The sequence below is a fragment of the Ostrea edulis genome, chromosome 10 (assembly GCF_947568905.1).
Source record: "Ostrea edulis chromosome 10, xbOstEdul1.1, whole genome shotgun sequence".
NCBI classification, from domain to species: domain Eukaryota; kingdom Metazoa; phylum Mollusca; class Bivalvia; order Ostreida; family Ostreidae; genus Ostrea; species Ostrea edulis.
Window position 1 is genome coordinate 10681121 of NC_079173.1, and position 15616 is coordinate 10696736.

General features: G+C 34.2%; 1 protein-coding gene across 7 annotated transcripts; it reads right to left on the reverse strand.

Moving 5' to 3' along the window:
- Positions 1-458: 458 nt before the first annotated feature.
- Positions 459-15616, reverse strand: LOC125666795 (galectin-4-like). Of its 7 annotated transcripts, none has more exons than XR_008799322.1 (8): positions 15429-15616; positions 12282-12373; positions 9961-10159; positions 8044-8433; positions 6293-6378; positions 4789-4993; positions 2084-3676; positions 459-1961 (listed from the first exon to the last, which is right to left on the reverse strand). XR_008799322.1 is itself a non-coding variant. In XM_048900080.2 (7 exons), the coding sequence occupies exons 1-7, from the start codon at positions 15456-15458 to the stop codon at positions 3560-3562; spliced, it is 1119 nt and encodes a 372-aa protein (XP_048756037.2). In that variant the 5' UTR covers positions 15459-15616; the 3' UTR covers positions 459-3559. The 7 variants fall into 7 exon arrangements, 1 of the variants encoding a protein (XP_048756037.2); XR_008799319.1 differs by having other exon boundaries at positions 459-2616; positions 2699-3676; positions 15429-15601; XR_008799324.1 differs by having other exon boundaries at positions 2658-3676; positions 15429-15601.

Sequence of the window (15616 nt, forward strand, 5' to 3'; positions counted from 1 at the left end):
CAATAATGTAGCAGTTCCTCGTCTTTCATATAGAGCTTCTCAATCTCTTTCAAGGTACAATGAGTCTTTGAATGCACAAATTGGAAGTGTTGCTGCACTTTTTCTAACTTCTCGATTTCTACAGAAAAGCAGCCTTCCCATATAACAGAAAAAATATTCTAATATTGGTTAAATTAAAGTTTTGATATTTTGTCATCACATAAAAAAGAATTTAAGTTCTTAAGTAATCCTGTCTTTCCATATCCATTGTTTACTACATCATTGACACACAGAATCAGAAAAAGTCAAACCAAGATGTTTGTGCAAAAAGACAATTTCTAATCGACAACCTTAAAACAATTTTGGAATTTCATTATGTTTTTGTTTTGCTAAATATACAACCTTGGTTTTATTAGGATTGAATTTCAGTAACCATAAAACATCAGACCATTTTTCAAGTAGTTTGAGATAAAATTTGACACATTTTCTATATTTATTGAAATTCTTACCTGCATATAATAAAATTGTATTTAATATCAGATCTGTATAAAATATACAAAAAGACAGTATAAATTTTGCTACATCACGAACATAAATTAAAAACAACAGTGGACTAAGAACAGATCCTTGTGTTACTTCACTTAAAGTAACACATCTTTATACATTACTTTATTATATCTATTACACAAATAGCTGCTAAACCATTGAAAAAGACACACCGATAAGATTTAATTTTAATTGACAACCTTAAAAAGAATTTTGGAATTCTTGCTAAAACTACAACACTGGTTTTATTAAAATTAAATTCAACCATTTTCCTCATAGTCTGGGATAATGATTTAACACATTTTCTATATCATTTAAATTCTTATCAGCATGCCAAATTGAATATATTATAATATTTATACAATAATTTACAGAAGGGCAGCACATGTTTCATGCCAAGTGACTAACATAAATTCAAAACAAAAGTGGTCTAAGCAGGGATCCTTGTGGTACTCAACTCCACTTAAACTATACATGTAGATGATATAACACATCTTAATATATTTCTTTCTTATATATATTGCACAAATAGCTACTAAACCATTTAAAAGATTTCCACACAATCCATTCATTTACATGTATATATGAAAAGACCCTTAATCCAAACTCTCTATTTTACAAAAAAGCTTTTGAAAATTTGCAAAATCTATACAGCCATCACCCTTCATCAATATTCTTCACAATATGGTATGGTTCAATAAGATGATAAACTGTAGAACATCTGACTTTGTATTTGTAAAATAGTGTGTTACTTCGAAAATAATTTGATTCAAGTTTAAGTATATTTCTTTCCATTCACACAGCTTGAAGGAGAAACTGGTCTATATAAGTTCCTGAAATTGAGGGGTTCCAAGGTAGTGTTTGGGCCAGTGTCCAAAAACCAGGAATGTTTTTTCTGACAGAGACTTGTTAAAAAGACAACTACATGTAAATAGAACGCTTACCGGTACATGTATACATTGTTGCCTTTAACATTTTATGACTAATACAAGCTGGTCCAATAGCAAATTTACTGACTCATAAAACAGATGTCAATTACTTCATCTTCTTCTATATAATATCATCAATAGTATTTTGACATTGTAACTACATTTATGGCAAAACCCTAAGCTTGTCAGCATTTATAACATTAATTCTGTATTCTATTTCATCAATATCTAAGAATGCTATATGACTTCCTTATATTCTACAGGTAGCAATTCATTGGTTGACCCACAGGGGCTAAGCCCATTTTGGGCTCGAATTCTGTGATACCATGCCCAAAATGGGCTCAGACCCTGTGGGTTGCCCTTTTTGTCTGTAAAACATCTTTTAATAATTTCCAGTAAAGTTTATTATTGTTTCTTTCCTAGAGTCATCCATACTTAGGTTTCAAAATTGCTATTGTACATCGATATCATAAACACTGCAAAATTGTAAAATCTCACAGTCTCTACCTACATATACAATTATAACAATAATATCTCACAGTCCTACCTACATATACAATTATAACAATAATATCTCACAGTCTCTACCTACATATACAATTATAACAATAATATCTCACAGTCTCTACCTACATATACAATTATAACAATAATATCTCACAGCCCCTACCTACATATACAATTATAACAATAATATCTCACAGTCTCTACCTACATATACAATTATAACAATAAAATCTCACAGCCCCTACCTACATATACAATTATAACAATAATATCTCACAGTCTCTACCTACATATACAATTATAACAATAATATCTCACAGCCCCTACCTACATATACAATTATAACAATAATATCTCACAGCCCCTACCTACATATACAATTATAACAATAATATCTCACAGCCCCTACCTACATATACAATTATAACAATAAAATCTCACAGTCCCTACCTACATATACAATTATAACAATAAAATCTCACAGTCTCTACCTACATATACAATTATAACAATAATATCTCACAGCCCCTACCTACATATACAATTATAACAATAAAATCTCACAGTCCTTACCTACATATACAATTATAACAATAATATCTCACAGTCCCTACCTACATATACAATTATAACAATAAAATCTCACAGCCCCTACCTACATATACAATTATAACAATAAAATCTCACAGTCCTTACCTACATATACAATTATAACAATAATATCTCACAGTCTCTACCTACATATACAATTATAACAATAATATCTCACAGTCTCTACCTACATATACAATTATAACAATAATATCTCACAGTCTCTACCTACATATACAATTATAACAATAATATCTCACAGTCCTTACCTACATATACAATTATAACAATAAAATCTCACAGTCCCTACCTACATACACAACAGTAACAATAAAAAGAAATATTGTCTTTAGAGAGGTAATACAGATCTAGAGATCCCAAACTAACCATCAAATGAATTTCAATATCTAAAAAATAATGATAATAATCTAGATAATCATTATAATTGAAATAATTAATTAAAAAACAATAATTTGATAATAAAATAATTTAAATTTACATAAATAAGTAAATATATATTGAATGTTTTGAAAATCACACTGGAGCACTCACTCTGCCATTGTGAGCTAGTATACAAAGGTATCCATATCGTGAAGTTTTCATTCAGTGAATATACTAGTATCTACAAATAAGCTTAGAGGTAATGTTTTGAAAATACTATCTACAACAAAGAAAATATGTAGTATTAAATGTACTTAAAGCTATCAAACACATATTAAGCTATATTATCTCATAAATTTCTCTGAAACATTGAAGCATGATATTTGTAAAACATTAATATAGGCCTACATGCACATTAGAAAGTCACTTGATACCCTAAAAAATTGTAACACTATAATATTGCATTCTCTTTTGCAAATATTGCATTTCTGTGACATTAGCTAGTATTAAATGTACAATAAATGCATAATTTACGGGGAGAGTTTGCATCCTACGAGGAAATAATTCCCCCCATCCCCAACCAAACCCTTCATTTTTCCACAAGGATTAAGATTCAATGAGTCTTTTCATTGAAATCTGATCTGTGTGATTTTGGCATCTCCCACAATATTCAAGTACTTGAATCGGTCCAAAGGCTGTAGACGATGTTTGTATTCAATAAAGTGCTTCCCATCGACTGCCACCTGGGAAAAATAAATAAAACGAGTTAGAATAGGATTTCAAAAGGCTAACAAACAATATTTCATTAATTTATTCAAAATATATCATATACATCTATGTCATGTAAATCGTACAAGATATACGGCCTGTTTTATACCCTACTAATTACAGTAGGTTCCTGAATATAGGAGAGGAATTTGTTATTGTGTAATTTTGCAAAACGTATCACTCGCAAAATAAAATTACTGGCTTTTATTTTTCTGTTGCTGAAATACATGTAAAATCTCTAGGTCAATTTAACAGACCATTCACAAATTTATGTTCTCGCAATTTGACGTCTACAAGTCATATCGCGAAATACAGAATCTAGCTACTGTATACACCCAAATTACCCAAAGAACACTACCTAGTTATAATAAATACTCTATGCATCCTGTTCTGACAATCTTCTGCTTTAATTATTACACGCCCTTTTCTGACAATCTTCTGCTTTATCTAATACACGCCAATTTCTTACAATCTTCTGCTTTATTACACGCCCCTTTCTGACAATCTTCTGCTTTATTACACATCCCTTTCTGACAATCTTCTGCTTTATCTAATACACATCCCTTTCTGACATTCTACTGCTTTATTACACACCCCTTTCTGACAATCTTCTGCTTTATCTAATACACATCCCTTTCTGACAATCTTCTGCTATATTACACACCCCTTTCTGACAATCTTCTGCTTTATACCACATCCCTTTCTGACAATCTTCTGCTTTATACCACATCCCTTTCTGACAATCTTCTACTTTATTACACACCCCTTTCTGACAATCTTCTGCTTTATTACACACCCCTTTCTGACAATCTTCTGCTTTATTACACACCCCTTTCTGACAATCTTCTGCTTTATTACACACCCCTTTCTGACAATCTTCTGCTTTATTACACACCCCTTTCTGACAATCTTCTGCTGCCCCTTTTAGCATTCTAAGAATTGTTACCAGTATTATAGGTGATGCAACGTACATTATATAACCTTAAAAATATTAATGAAAATAGATCACGATGACTGCTGTGTACTGAGTGAGGTGTAAGCACACATCATTAAGACTTAAAAACAGAGAATTACATAATTAATGTACCTTAAAGCATTGTTCTTCACACAAGATCATCATGTCAAAGTTGGCGTTTGGTCTGAAAGGGAGGTAGGGATTCTGCCTTTCCTCTGCGCCCCACTGGCCATTTGATTTTGTGTTGCGTACGATTTCATTAACATTTAACCTCACATCAAAATGGAAGGCAATATCACAGGGCTCCCCAGGATTGTCCTGAATGTTCACGGAAAATCTGCCAAAAATGCTCTAATTTAGTAACGAAATTTCACATATGTTCGTATATTATTACAATATAAAGTGCAAATACATATACGTAATTTACTTCATTTGACAGATTTTCATTCAAACTGTGACAAAATCTAAGGCATTTATTTAACTATTTTGAATTGAGCACAACCAAGAAATTCTTCAGTTAATAAACTCCTGGATAAAAATGCTAACTGTGTGGTCCCTGGGCCTTAACTGCCATCTTACATAGCTGTAGAAAGGTAGCTCTCTGAGAAATTATTGGGACAGATCTGTCCCAATATTTACTCCGAGAGCTATATAGTTCTGCAGCTAAGTATTACACAATGAAAAATGCTGCTGGTTCATGGTGCAAAAATTGAATCTTTTAAACTCCAAGAACCTAACGGGGCATAGATTTTTTTCTGCAGGGTTTGACACCAACTTTTTCTGTGAGGGAGTCCTCAGAAGTAAACAAGGTACTGGAACTACCACTAGTCCAGCTACCGATTTTGAACAAGCTGTCAAGTTTTGCGCAAATACAGCATTTTTAAAAATTTGTTTTAAGGTCCCTAAGGACACCCAAGATTCTGGGTGCATCAAATGAAATACTAGATTTTGTTGTGTTTATGTGGGATTTTCTATTATTTGATCAAACAAAAAGCCATGAAATGCACTAATAAAGAGACATGTTTCCATTGAAATTTTACATGGAGAACATAAGGGTGGTTTGATATGAAAACAGTAAATATGGGTTTTTATAAATATCAAAACTTTACAAAATTTTACAACAAAATTGTTTTCAGTATCCTGTGACCTTACAAAATCGAATTGTTGCTCTCGTTAAAAGAATTGATGCACTCATTATTTCCCTTTACAAAATTGTTGTAAATAATTAAAAATATAATCATCAGTTGAATTTAAGAGATGATAAAAACCACTTATGTTGAGCTTTAAATGAATTTTTGCAAGCAATAATTCCACCACATTGATGTGCACATCAATTCAATTCCTGATACATGTGACAATAACTAATTTAATGCATGCATAAATTGAACTACATGTAATATCAATTCAAGTATTGTACATCACTACAATTGATGAGAGCAATGATTGATCTGCACTCATCAACTGCATGCAACAATAGAATTAATGATATCTTCACATAATTAATGATATCTTCACATAATTAATGATATCTTCACATAATCAATGATATCTTCACATAATTAATGATATCGTCATATAATTAACGATATCTTCAATTATTTGAGTTTATGTTGATTTAGCACTATGAGATTGGTACCTGTTTGGTCCAGTGACCCCGGAGATATGCAGGAGCTTCCCATTGGTCAGTCCAGATGGTGGGATAAATCCGATAAAGGGGACTGGCTGTAATCATACAACATATATATATATGTGTCATATAAGCATGTGAAATATGGATAAGAATGACATATTCACTTGTAAATTTTCAATTGAAGAATTTCATCTTTGTTTTTCAAGTAAGGGATATGCAACACAAAGCTACTGTGCAAAACTGTCATACAGATAGACACAGGAAGAAAAAACTAAACTGATATACAGATAGACACAGGAAGATAAAACAAAACTGACATACAGATAGACACAGGAAGAAAAAACTAAACTGACATACAGATAGACACAGGAAGAAAAAACTAAACTGACATACAGATAGACACAGGAAGATAAAACTAAACTGTCATACAGATAGACACAGGAAGAAAAAACTAAACTGACATACAGATAGACACAGGAAGAAAAAACTAAACTGACATACAGATAGACACAGGAAGATAAAACTAAACTGACATACAGATAGACACAGGAAGAAAAAACTAAACTGATATACAGATAGACACAGGAAGAAAAAACTAAACTGACATACAGATAGACACAGGAAGAAAAAACTATGTTACATACTGTACTATTGTATTTTGTACTTTTAATATATCAAGGATGGTGCAGGCCTTGTTCCTTTACTCAACAGAGATTTCACTCCAACTTGATATAATATACAGAGTGTGACTTTTGATGACTAAAATTAATTTTGACTCAAGAGGCCCATGGGCCACTATCCTCGCCTAAGTTACTTTGGTCCTGTTGTTCTTCATTTTTAATCCTATGACAAATTTTTATCACACACACACATTATATACACGTTCGTGTCATTGGTCATTTTTAGTGCTTTATATATATATGTGTGTGTATATGTATGTATGTGTGTGCATGTGTGTGTAAAACTCTGATCTCCTAATGAAGCCCCATCCTACCCACTTTCCCTATCCATGATTAAAAGAAAACTTGAAACTGCAGTACCAGAAAAGAAAATACTTGCATATCAATGATGGCAAATCATTACCTTGCTAGTTTAGAAAAGAATTTTATTTAAAAAACATGACTCAATCATTGCCAGGTAAAAATTGGATCCACAATTACGCCCCCATCCGACTTAAGGGCCATGATTTGAATAAGCTGAAAGCACTACCCGAGAATGCATGGTTGCATATTGATATAATTAATCATGGCCCTGCTGCTCATGATAGAAGATTTAAAAGATTTTCCCTATGAATTCCCACATACAACTTTGTTTTCCTACTGTGGCCCTACCATACATCCTGTAGTCATGATTTGAACAAACTCGAATTTACGCAATCATTTGATGCTTACATATGAATATGACTAATCTTGGCACAGTTCCTCTTCACAAAAAGATTTTTAAAGTTTTATCTCTGCATAATGGGAGGAGGAAACTTAATTCCATCTATGCATATGGTTTTAGTGAAAAAGTCAAAACTACATGTGCATGTAACATTTACAGACAGACTGACAGACGGATAGATGGAAAGATAAAAAGTCAAAACTATGTAACATTTACAGACAGACTGACAGACGGATAAATGGACACAGAAAAAGTCAAAACTATGTAACATTTATGGACAGACTGACAGACGGACAGATGGACAGAGTGATGACTACAGGGCATCTGCCACATGGCAAAACCCTAACAAGTTTTAGTTAAGTAATAAAACATACTGGGTTATATATGGGAGTTATGTCTTGTGGCATTGAAGGGTAAGCAGAATTGGAAGGTGGTGGCGTGTATCCTGGGCCAGGTGGTGGTGTATAGCCCATAGCTTGATGTGGAACTCCAAAACCAATACAGGGTCCTGTCACTTTACCATAACTTCCACTGCCAACTGGTGGCAAGCATCCCATTGGTGGAGTGTAGTCTAAATTTGCTGGTGGTGGGCCTGGATTGTAGCCTACATTTGCTGGTGGGTAGTGCACAGCAGGTTGAATTGAGTATGGAGCATCATACCTAATGACTCTGACATTTATACCATGCGTTATCTGCAAGATGTTGACTCGTGCTATCGGAATACGGTGGCGGTACTCAATGAAGTGTTTTCCATTAACTGCAACCTACAAATCCAAGGAAATGTGGTAAACTTTTAATTCGAAATTTAATTTAAATACAATTAACAAAACAGCATAATCATATAAGACAGGACTGTTGAGCAGCCAGGGGTGACATGTATTTTTATAATTTTCAGGAAAATGTTTTTTGTTATCTCTTAAATCAAGATGCCTATAAACACATACGATCTTTTCGAGAAATGTGATTCTGAAATATACTCTCACCTAACCCAGACTCTCCTCCAAGAATTTTGTTTTCCAAAGGGGATGCAATGAAAAGGCGATATTAAATAGGAAAGAACAAATACTTTAGAACAAACAAAAAAATGTGTCTTTTTCAAAAAAAGGTGGCTTTGACTTATTCATTCAAAGGGGTATTAGCTGTGAAAGTGATGGCAACCAATTTTTTTTTAAAAATCTCTCAATGGCATAGAAATATATATTAATGACTAATAAAAACATTCATTTTGTATAAAACAAGAGAAACCTAGTAAAACATTTTTAGTTTGATCATGTATGTACCTGCTTTCAGGTAAAAAAGTGTTTGAAATAATTAAATACTGACGTTATTACTGAAATACATATGCATAAGATATAGAGCAATTTTCATTTAATTAAATTTTTGGTGACAAAATGACAGCTGATGCCCCTTTAATCTGAAGCATTGCGTGATCATGTGAGTATCTATTCAAAGCAAGAGATGTTTTTAAACCATATATGCCTCCATGGTGCAAAATTGAAAAGGGTTATACACATGCATCATTTAATTGATAGTAGTATCATCAATTCAAAATATTGAGGAGACAATATCTTCCCATGTCAAGAGTGGATTGACCATGTGACCTAAAAATCAATAGAGGTCATCTACTCCTTATGCTGTACCAGTGTACCAAGTTTGGTGTCAATCAAGCAACTAATTCTTAAAATATAGGAGATACATATTACTATGTCCAGTATAACCATTGACCATGTGACCTCAAAATCAATAGGGGGTCATCCTCTTCTGAAGATGTACCAGTGTACCAAGTTTGATGTCTGTCAAACAAAGGGGTCTAAAGATATTGAGCAGACATTATATTCTTATGTCCAGTTTGACCCTTGACCTTTGACCATGTGACCTCACAATCAATAGAGGTCAACTTCCCCTTCAGATGTACCAGTGTACCAAGTTTGATGTCTGTCAAGCAAAGGGTTCTCAAGATATTGAGCGGACAGTATATTCCTACATGTCCAGTTTGACATGTCGAGAGTAGATTGACCCTTGACTTTTTTACCTGAAAAGCAATAGAGGTTCTCTTCTACTCATAACCAACCTACATATGAAATATCATGAGGATCAAGTGAATGGCTCTCAAGATATTGATCGGACAACATGTGGTCTACAGACCAACCGACAGGTACAAACAAAATGCCCCTCTTCTTTGAAGGGGGTGGGAGGAGGGAGGGGGGTTATAAAATCTTAATAGAAATTGCACCACTCTGTCGCATGGTCACAATTTAAAATTTCCATCTTCTGCCAAACCACTAAAGTACCTTGAACTGTTTTTCCTCCACTAAAAAGATCATTTCGAAATGTTGTCCAACACTAAATGGCAGTCCTCCCCCTCTTTCTTCCTGCTGCCAAGAACCATTCTGTAAAGTGTTCCGTACCACGCAACCTTGTCCGACACGAGTGTTGAAGTGGAAGGCAACATCTGCATTGCCCCTTCCACACTTGAAATTTATGCCAAAACTAAAAATAAAGAAAACAACTAAAATGTGAAAAGTAAAGGGGACTATCAAGAGTATGTGTTGGACATCAGTAACACAATAAAGAATGTTACAACCAGCTACTTTAAGGACATTTGGTACAAACGAAACAAGGTGTCCATGTGTCACATCGCTCACCTGGGTCACCTTGGCCCATATTTAAATATTTTCCCTAAATATTAATTCACATGTAAAACTTTGATCCCTATTGTGACCCCAACTTACCCCCTGAGGCCATGATTTTAACAAATTTGAATCTGCACTATGTCAGGGATTTTCTCTATATATTTGTATGTAAAATTTTGATCCCCTATTGTGGCCCCATCCTACTCCTGGGGGTCATGATTTTGAAAAACTTGAATTTGCACTATGTCAGAAACCTTTCATGTAAATTTGTACTTTCCTGACTCTTTATAGTTCTTGATCAAGAAGAAGATCTTTAAAAATTTTACCTATCATTATCATTATTTGCAGGTAAAACTTTGATCCCCTATTGTGGCCCCTATCCTACCCTCAGGGTGATGTCTCCATAAAAATGAAAAATTCTCGAGTGGGACGTTAAACAATATACAATCAATATAATTATAAAGAAGATGTTATTTCAAACATGTTTGACACCAATCTGATTAAAATCAGCTCCTCGATCCGCTCCTCTTTTTTTTAATGTCTCGTGTAGATTGGTTTTACACATAAACACTATATGCCAAGTATGGCCCTGTCCTGGAATCAAAATCTCTACCCGAGAAAATCTACAATTTTGGTAGAGGCTATTTTGCTCTACATGATAATTCATTTATGAGATTTATCACTGTTCGTTATCTTCGACTTTCATTTAATTAGCTTTCCTTGCAGATACGTGGTTGTAAAGAAGATTTTTGAAAACTGCATGGACAATTTTTGGCAGTCCACCCCTAAGGCCCTGGGGGACGCAGTAGTCCAGAAATTTATATTGTATGTCCCTCTTGTCAAAAAGATGCTTCAAACTAAATTTGAGAAGAATTGCAAGGGTATATGTTATCAAGAAGAAGTTTTAAAAAATTTCATTTGTTAATGCACATTTTTAAGATTACTATTACTATTTTGGGAAAAGCTAGGCTACACATGCACCTGGTGTTTCTTCTAGATATCCATTTAGTTTCAATTTAGTCTTGATAGCTAGCATTAAAAATTGTTTTTAATGTTTTACACATAAACACTATATATACCAAGTTTGGCTTCATCCTGGAGTCAAAATCTCTACCCTGGGGATGATGAAATTTACAATTTTGGTAGAGGCCTTCCTTAGTAACTCTCCATGACAATTATGGGAAAGTAGAGCATTTCAGTGATTGTACGTGGTAGTAGAGAGGATTTTTTAAAATTGGTGAAATTTTGGCAGTTTTTGCCCTGCCTCTTAAGGACCTAAGGGTAGTGCAGGAGCTAGTCCTTGAATTCACAATTTAATGTCCCCCTTGTCCGTAAGATGCTTCATACAAATTTGAAAAGAACTGGTTAAAATTAGTTATCAAGAAGTCAAAAATGTTCAATTGTTAACGAACAATGATTAACACAAACCAATATGAGTCATGTGACTTTCCATAAAAGTAATTTGTTTGCAGCAAGCATTAATTGTTAGAGGTTTATAAACCAATATGGGCAAGGCATAAGATGTATTATTATACTTAAGTACACAATTTCCTGTGTCATCAAACACTACAGCACACAAATAAAATTTGTAATAAACAAATCAATGAGAAGGATTGCAGCATACACAATATTGAATTTAGTTAAACACAATATCTTCCTGACAAATTCACAAATTTGAAATTATACCTTTGACTGAAAAAGACATTGGCCTTTGAACTTGCAAAACACAAGTAAAATTTTGTACATATCAAAATTAATGTACATTAAAGTTGGAAAGAAATAATACATATACATATCCCAGAATCACAGGCACTCGACATTTTAGATATCTATAATAAAAAAAATTTCTTCCTGTAAACATAATATTATGTTTATATACAGGAAGACATTTTTTTATTATAGATATTTAAAACACCGAGTGCCTGTGCCCAGAATGTCTGTGCATAATGTACAATAAAAAATCTTAGTGAACATCTTACCTACTATCCCCGCCCACTGGAAAGTCACCTTGAATAAACACTTGTTTCCCTGGCTGTAGTCCGCCAGGAATATCGCCCTCAAAAGGCAGGACCTGTAAAGTAAGCGTAACCGTAACCTGTGTGTCACCAAAATGTAATACACATGTCATACACTTCATAGTAAACATTTGGTCAATCCATGGTTTTAAAGTACCAAATCAATCTTGGATTTTATCCGTGGTCAATACTGCGCTCGATCTTGGTTGATAATTGGGCGCCTGATTGGAAATTCAGAGGAACCGGGTTTGATTCCCGGTCCAGCCTTAATTTTTCTCTTTTTCAATCTTACATATGGTACGTGCCATTGACCATCCCTAAACTTGCAGCTGAAGGACCTGTCATGGGCAAAAAAAAATCTGGGTTGTGCATGTCCCTTCAAGGGTGAAGACAATTTAAGGAGGGGGGAATGTAGTGGCCGGACAGGTTCTATTGTCTGTGGCTGGATAGCTCAGTTGATAGGGCACTTGACTGGAGATTCAGGGGACCCGGGAAGCATAATTCATATGTAAACATTGTGTTGAATGTGTAGTACTCTGTGTCAATACATATACATATATAGGTATATACACAGTATATATATTTTTTTATTTTGCCATTGATTCACCCATTCATTAACCCATTGTATTTTTATTTTACAATTCTACTTTCTATGGGCATGCATGTAGATGTATGTTTATGTATGAAAAGGGTTAACTTTATAAATGATGATTAAATCATTGTTATAGGCCTGTCCGAACACGTGAGTTATCTCTCTTTGTATTCTAACATTTAGTGTGAATAGAACAACTTCCGGGCAGTAACACAATCAGACTGTGCAATATTTGAAGTGTTATGTTGAGTGTGGTCACTGGATCACTGGATGCAGTTCAAAATCAAAAACAATTGAAATCATTTCTACAAGAGGGTAAGAAAATGTTAATGGAAACAAAAAAGAATTTCTTGATTGAGTCAGGGGTGTGATTTTTCGGGGGGGAGGGGGGAGAAAAATTTTGAAAACCGAATTGGAAAACAGATATTCTATAATTCACTTGTTTACAAATGTCTCCAATATCGACTGGTATAATTATTTTGTACGAAATCGGAACAGTACTACTGATTCTCAAAAGATGATGGTGACTCATCAGCTCAAAGCTCAGGTTTTTACGAGGATCGACACATGTATGGATCTTGCATATCATGGTAACACACACAAATTATTAATTTGTTATAACAGAATAAAAAAAGATACTGCTGCGGCCCTAATATGCTTCCGTAACATTGACATTGAACAAGCAACCTCTGATATTTTATCATAAATCTGACAGTGTTAAAACTCGGGGTTCTAAGTTAAGGTTCAGAGTAAAGATCCTGTCATAGTGAGGAAATTTATGCAATAGATGATATTATGTACTAATTTCAATCATAAAACACGCGAAATTCTGAAAAGGGGGGGGGGGTAGAATAATCTGTGTAACGGGACAGGTCCTCCGTAGGAAATTAAATCACTTCAACGATAGAACATTCTATTGGGGGGGGGGGGGGGGGGGGGGGGGGATGTGTGCTCCTCTATTTACATTAATTTTCTATTATTTTTACATGCAAAGTTGGTTATTTTCACGTGCATGAAGGAAACCTATGCATTGTGATATTTTGTTTACGTCAACATATTTGTTGGCATGATTGCTGTAAAATTATACAGCAATATCTTTGTGGCCTTCTGCACTGTTGATAATGCCGCTTCTCGAACATACTACCCGGAAGTCTTAAACTACTGTTATGCAAGCGCACTACGTTCTGGATCAACTTTCTTTAGTTTATTTCACTGGTCAAATCATACCCAAGTAGGCGGATCTGTCAAAGTTGTCTCGACATGAGTGACTTCACACAAGAGTATTCTTCCAAAATTCTTTGTTATTTTCTGTTTGTGAATCTTTATAAGTAATGCAGCATTAATTATTATAATGAGTTAGTTTGATAGTCAAATAACTTATTTGAAGTGAACACCTGTGTTACCTAAGTGTGAAAGAACTGACCGAAGGTGAATGAATTTCCAGACATGAAAAGTGAAGAACTGCTCCGAGATTCGGTGAAGACGTCAGTCTAAATATTCAGCCGAGCAGAATATCAGCCGAGATTAATCCATATATAGCATCATAATACGCAAGATCGTAAATACCTAGTTAGCGGAACTCTCTTGTACAGAAGTCCGGAAAAGCGTGTTGATCTTGGGCATTTTTTGTTTATTCAAACATGGCATCGGAAGACGATTTAACCTGTGCATTCCACTATTAAAAGTATTTTTAAATGAAAGGTGTGTGAAACGTCTGGTTACAGGAAAAATGAACTCCTGAAATTAGTTCGTGAAGCTATATGTTTTGACGCAAGCTTTTCTCAGCTTTGGAAATTTAGTGGGAAAAAATCCACCTAATTTCCATTAAAATCTATCATTTGTGAATATTCTGCGTATTAGGTTTCTTTCTTGAATAATTACATACAGTCTTCTGCAATGCAATGATAGTGCACCATTGTTAAAATCAGGTGAATCGATCACGACAAAAGTTGCAGAACTGGTATTATTTACCAAGATGCCCAAATTCTCACATACTCTGGGTCTCGCGAGACTTTGAAAGGGGAAAGTAAAATTTAAAACCAAGACGGAAAAAGTAGTCGCGATCTTGCGTATTACACACCAAGTCTAGCGCTTCTCAGTACTTTCAGTACTTTGATTATTCATTTAGGGTAGTATGGTATAGAACTACGTATTATTATTTTAAAAATCACAGACAACTAACAAAATTCACGGTTCCTGGGACCTTACTTATTTATGATTCAACACACACGGGTTAGAATACAGTTAACAAATAGAAATTCTTATTAAAACGACGTACGTCACGAACTAGGTCTTGATAGATCTATCTACGCACATTTTATATAGGCCTTGATCAATCAGTCAATAGCCGTCGGCATAGTATTTTAAAACATGTTCAAAAATTATAATTATGCGACTTTTTGACCATCGTACTTCAGAAATTAAGTCCATTACTTAAGCTTTATAAAGTAGTCTAAATAAAGCTAAATATAGAGATTGTGTTGCAACTACAAATGTAAACAAACATGAACAAATCTTACCGGGTTGTCCACTCTTCCTACGGTCTGCATCGCTGATCCTAATGATCTGATAAACGCTAGTTAACGTTAAAATAAAACAGTGAACACACCTAAGTCAAAAATCAGCTGCTGACGTTTACAAACTTCAGGAAAACCAATGCCGGATATGGTGACACATGAACTATTTTGATGGGGAATCGTCAGTCTGC

What these genes read in the sequence shown, in the direction of transcription:
- LOC125666795 (XM_048900080.2), bottom strand. Translation starts at nt 15,458, where the DNA reads ATGCAGACCGTAGGAAGAGTGGACAACCCG. An exon ending in TGGAGGAAAAACAGTTCAAG is followed by an intron (nt 8,434 to 9,960) that starts GTACTTTAGTGG and finishes TTGGATTTGTAG; the next exon opens with GTTGCAGTTAATGGAAAACA. An exon ending in GGGGTCACTGGACCAAACAG is followed by an intron (nt 4,994 to 6,292) that starts GTACCAATCTCA and finishes CATTTTTGGCAG; the next exon opens with ATTTTCCGTGAACATTCAGG.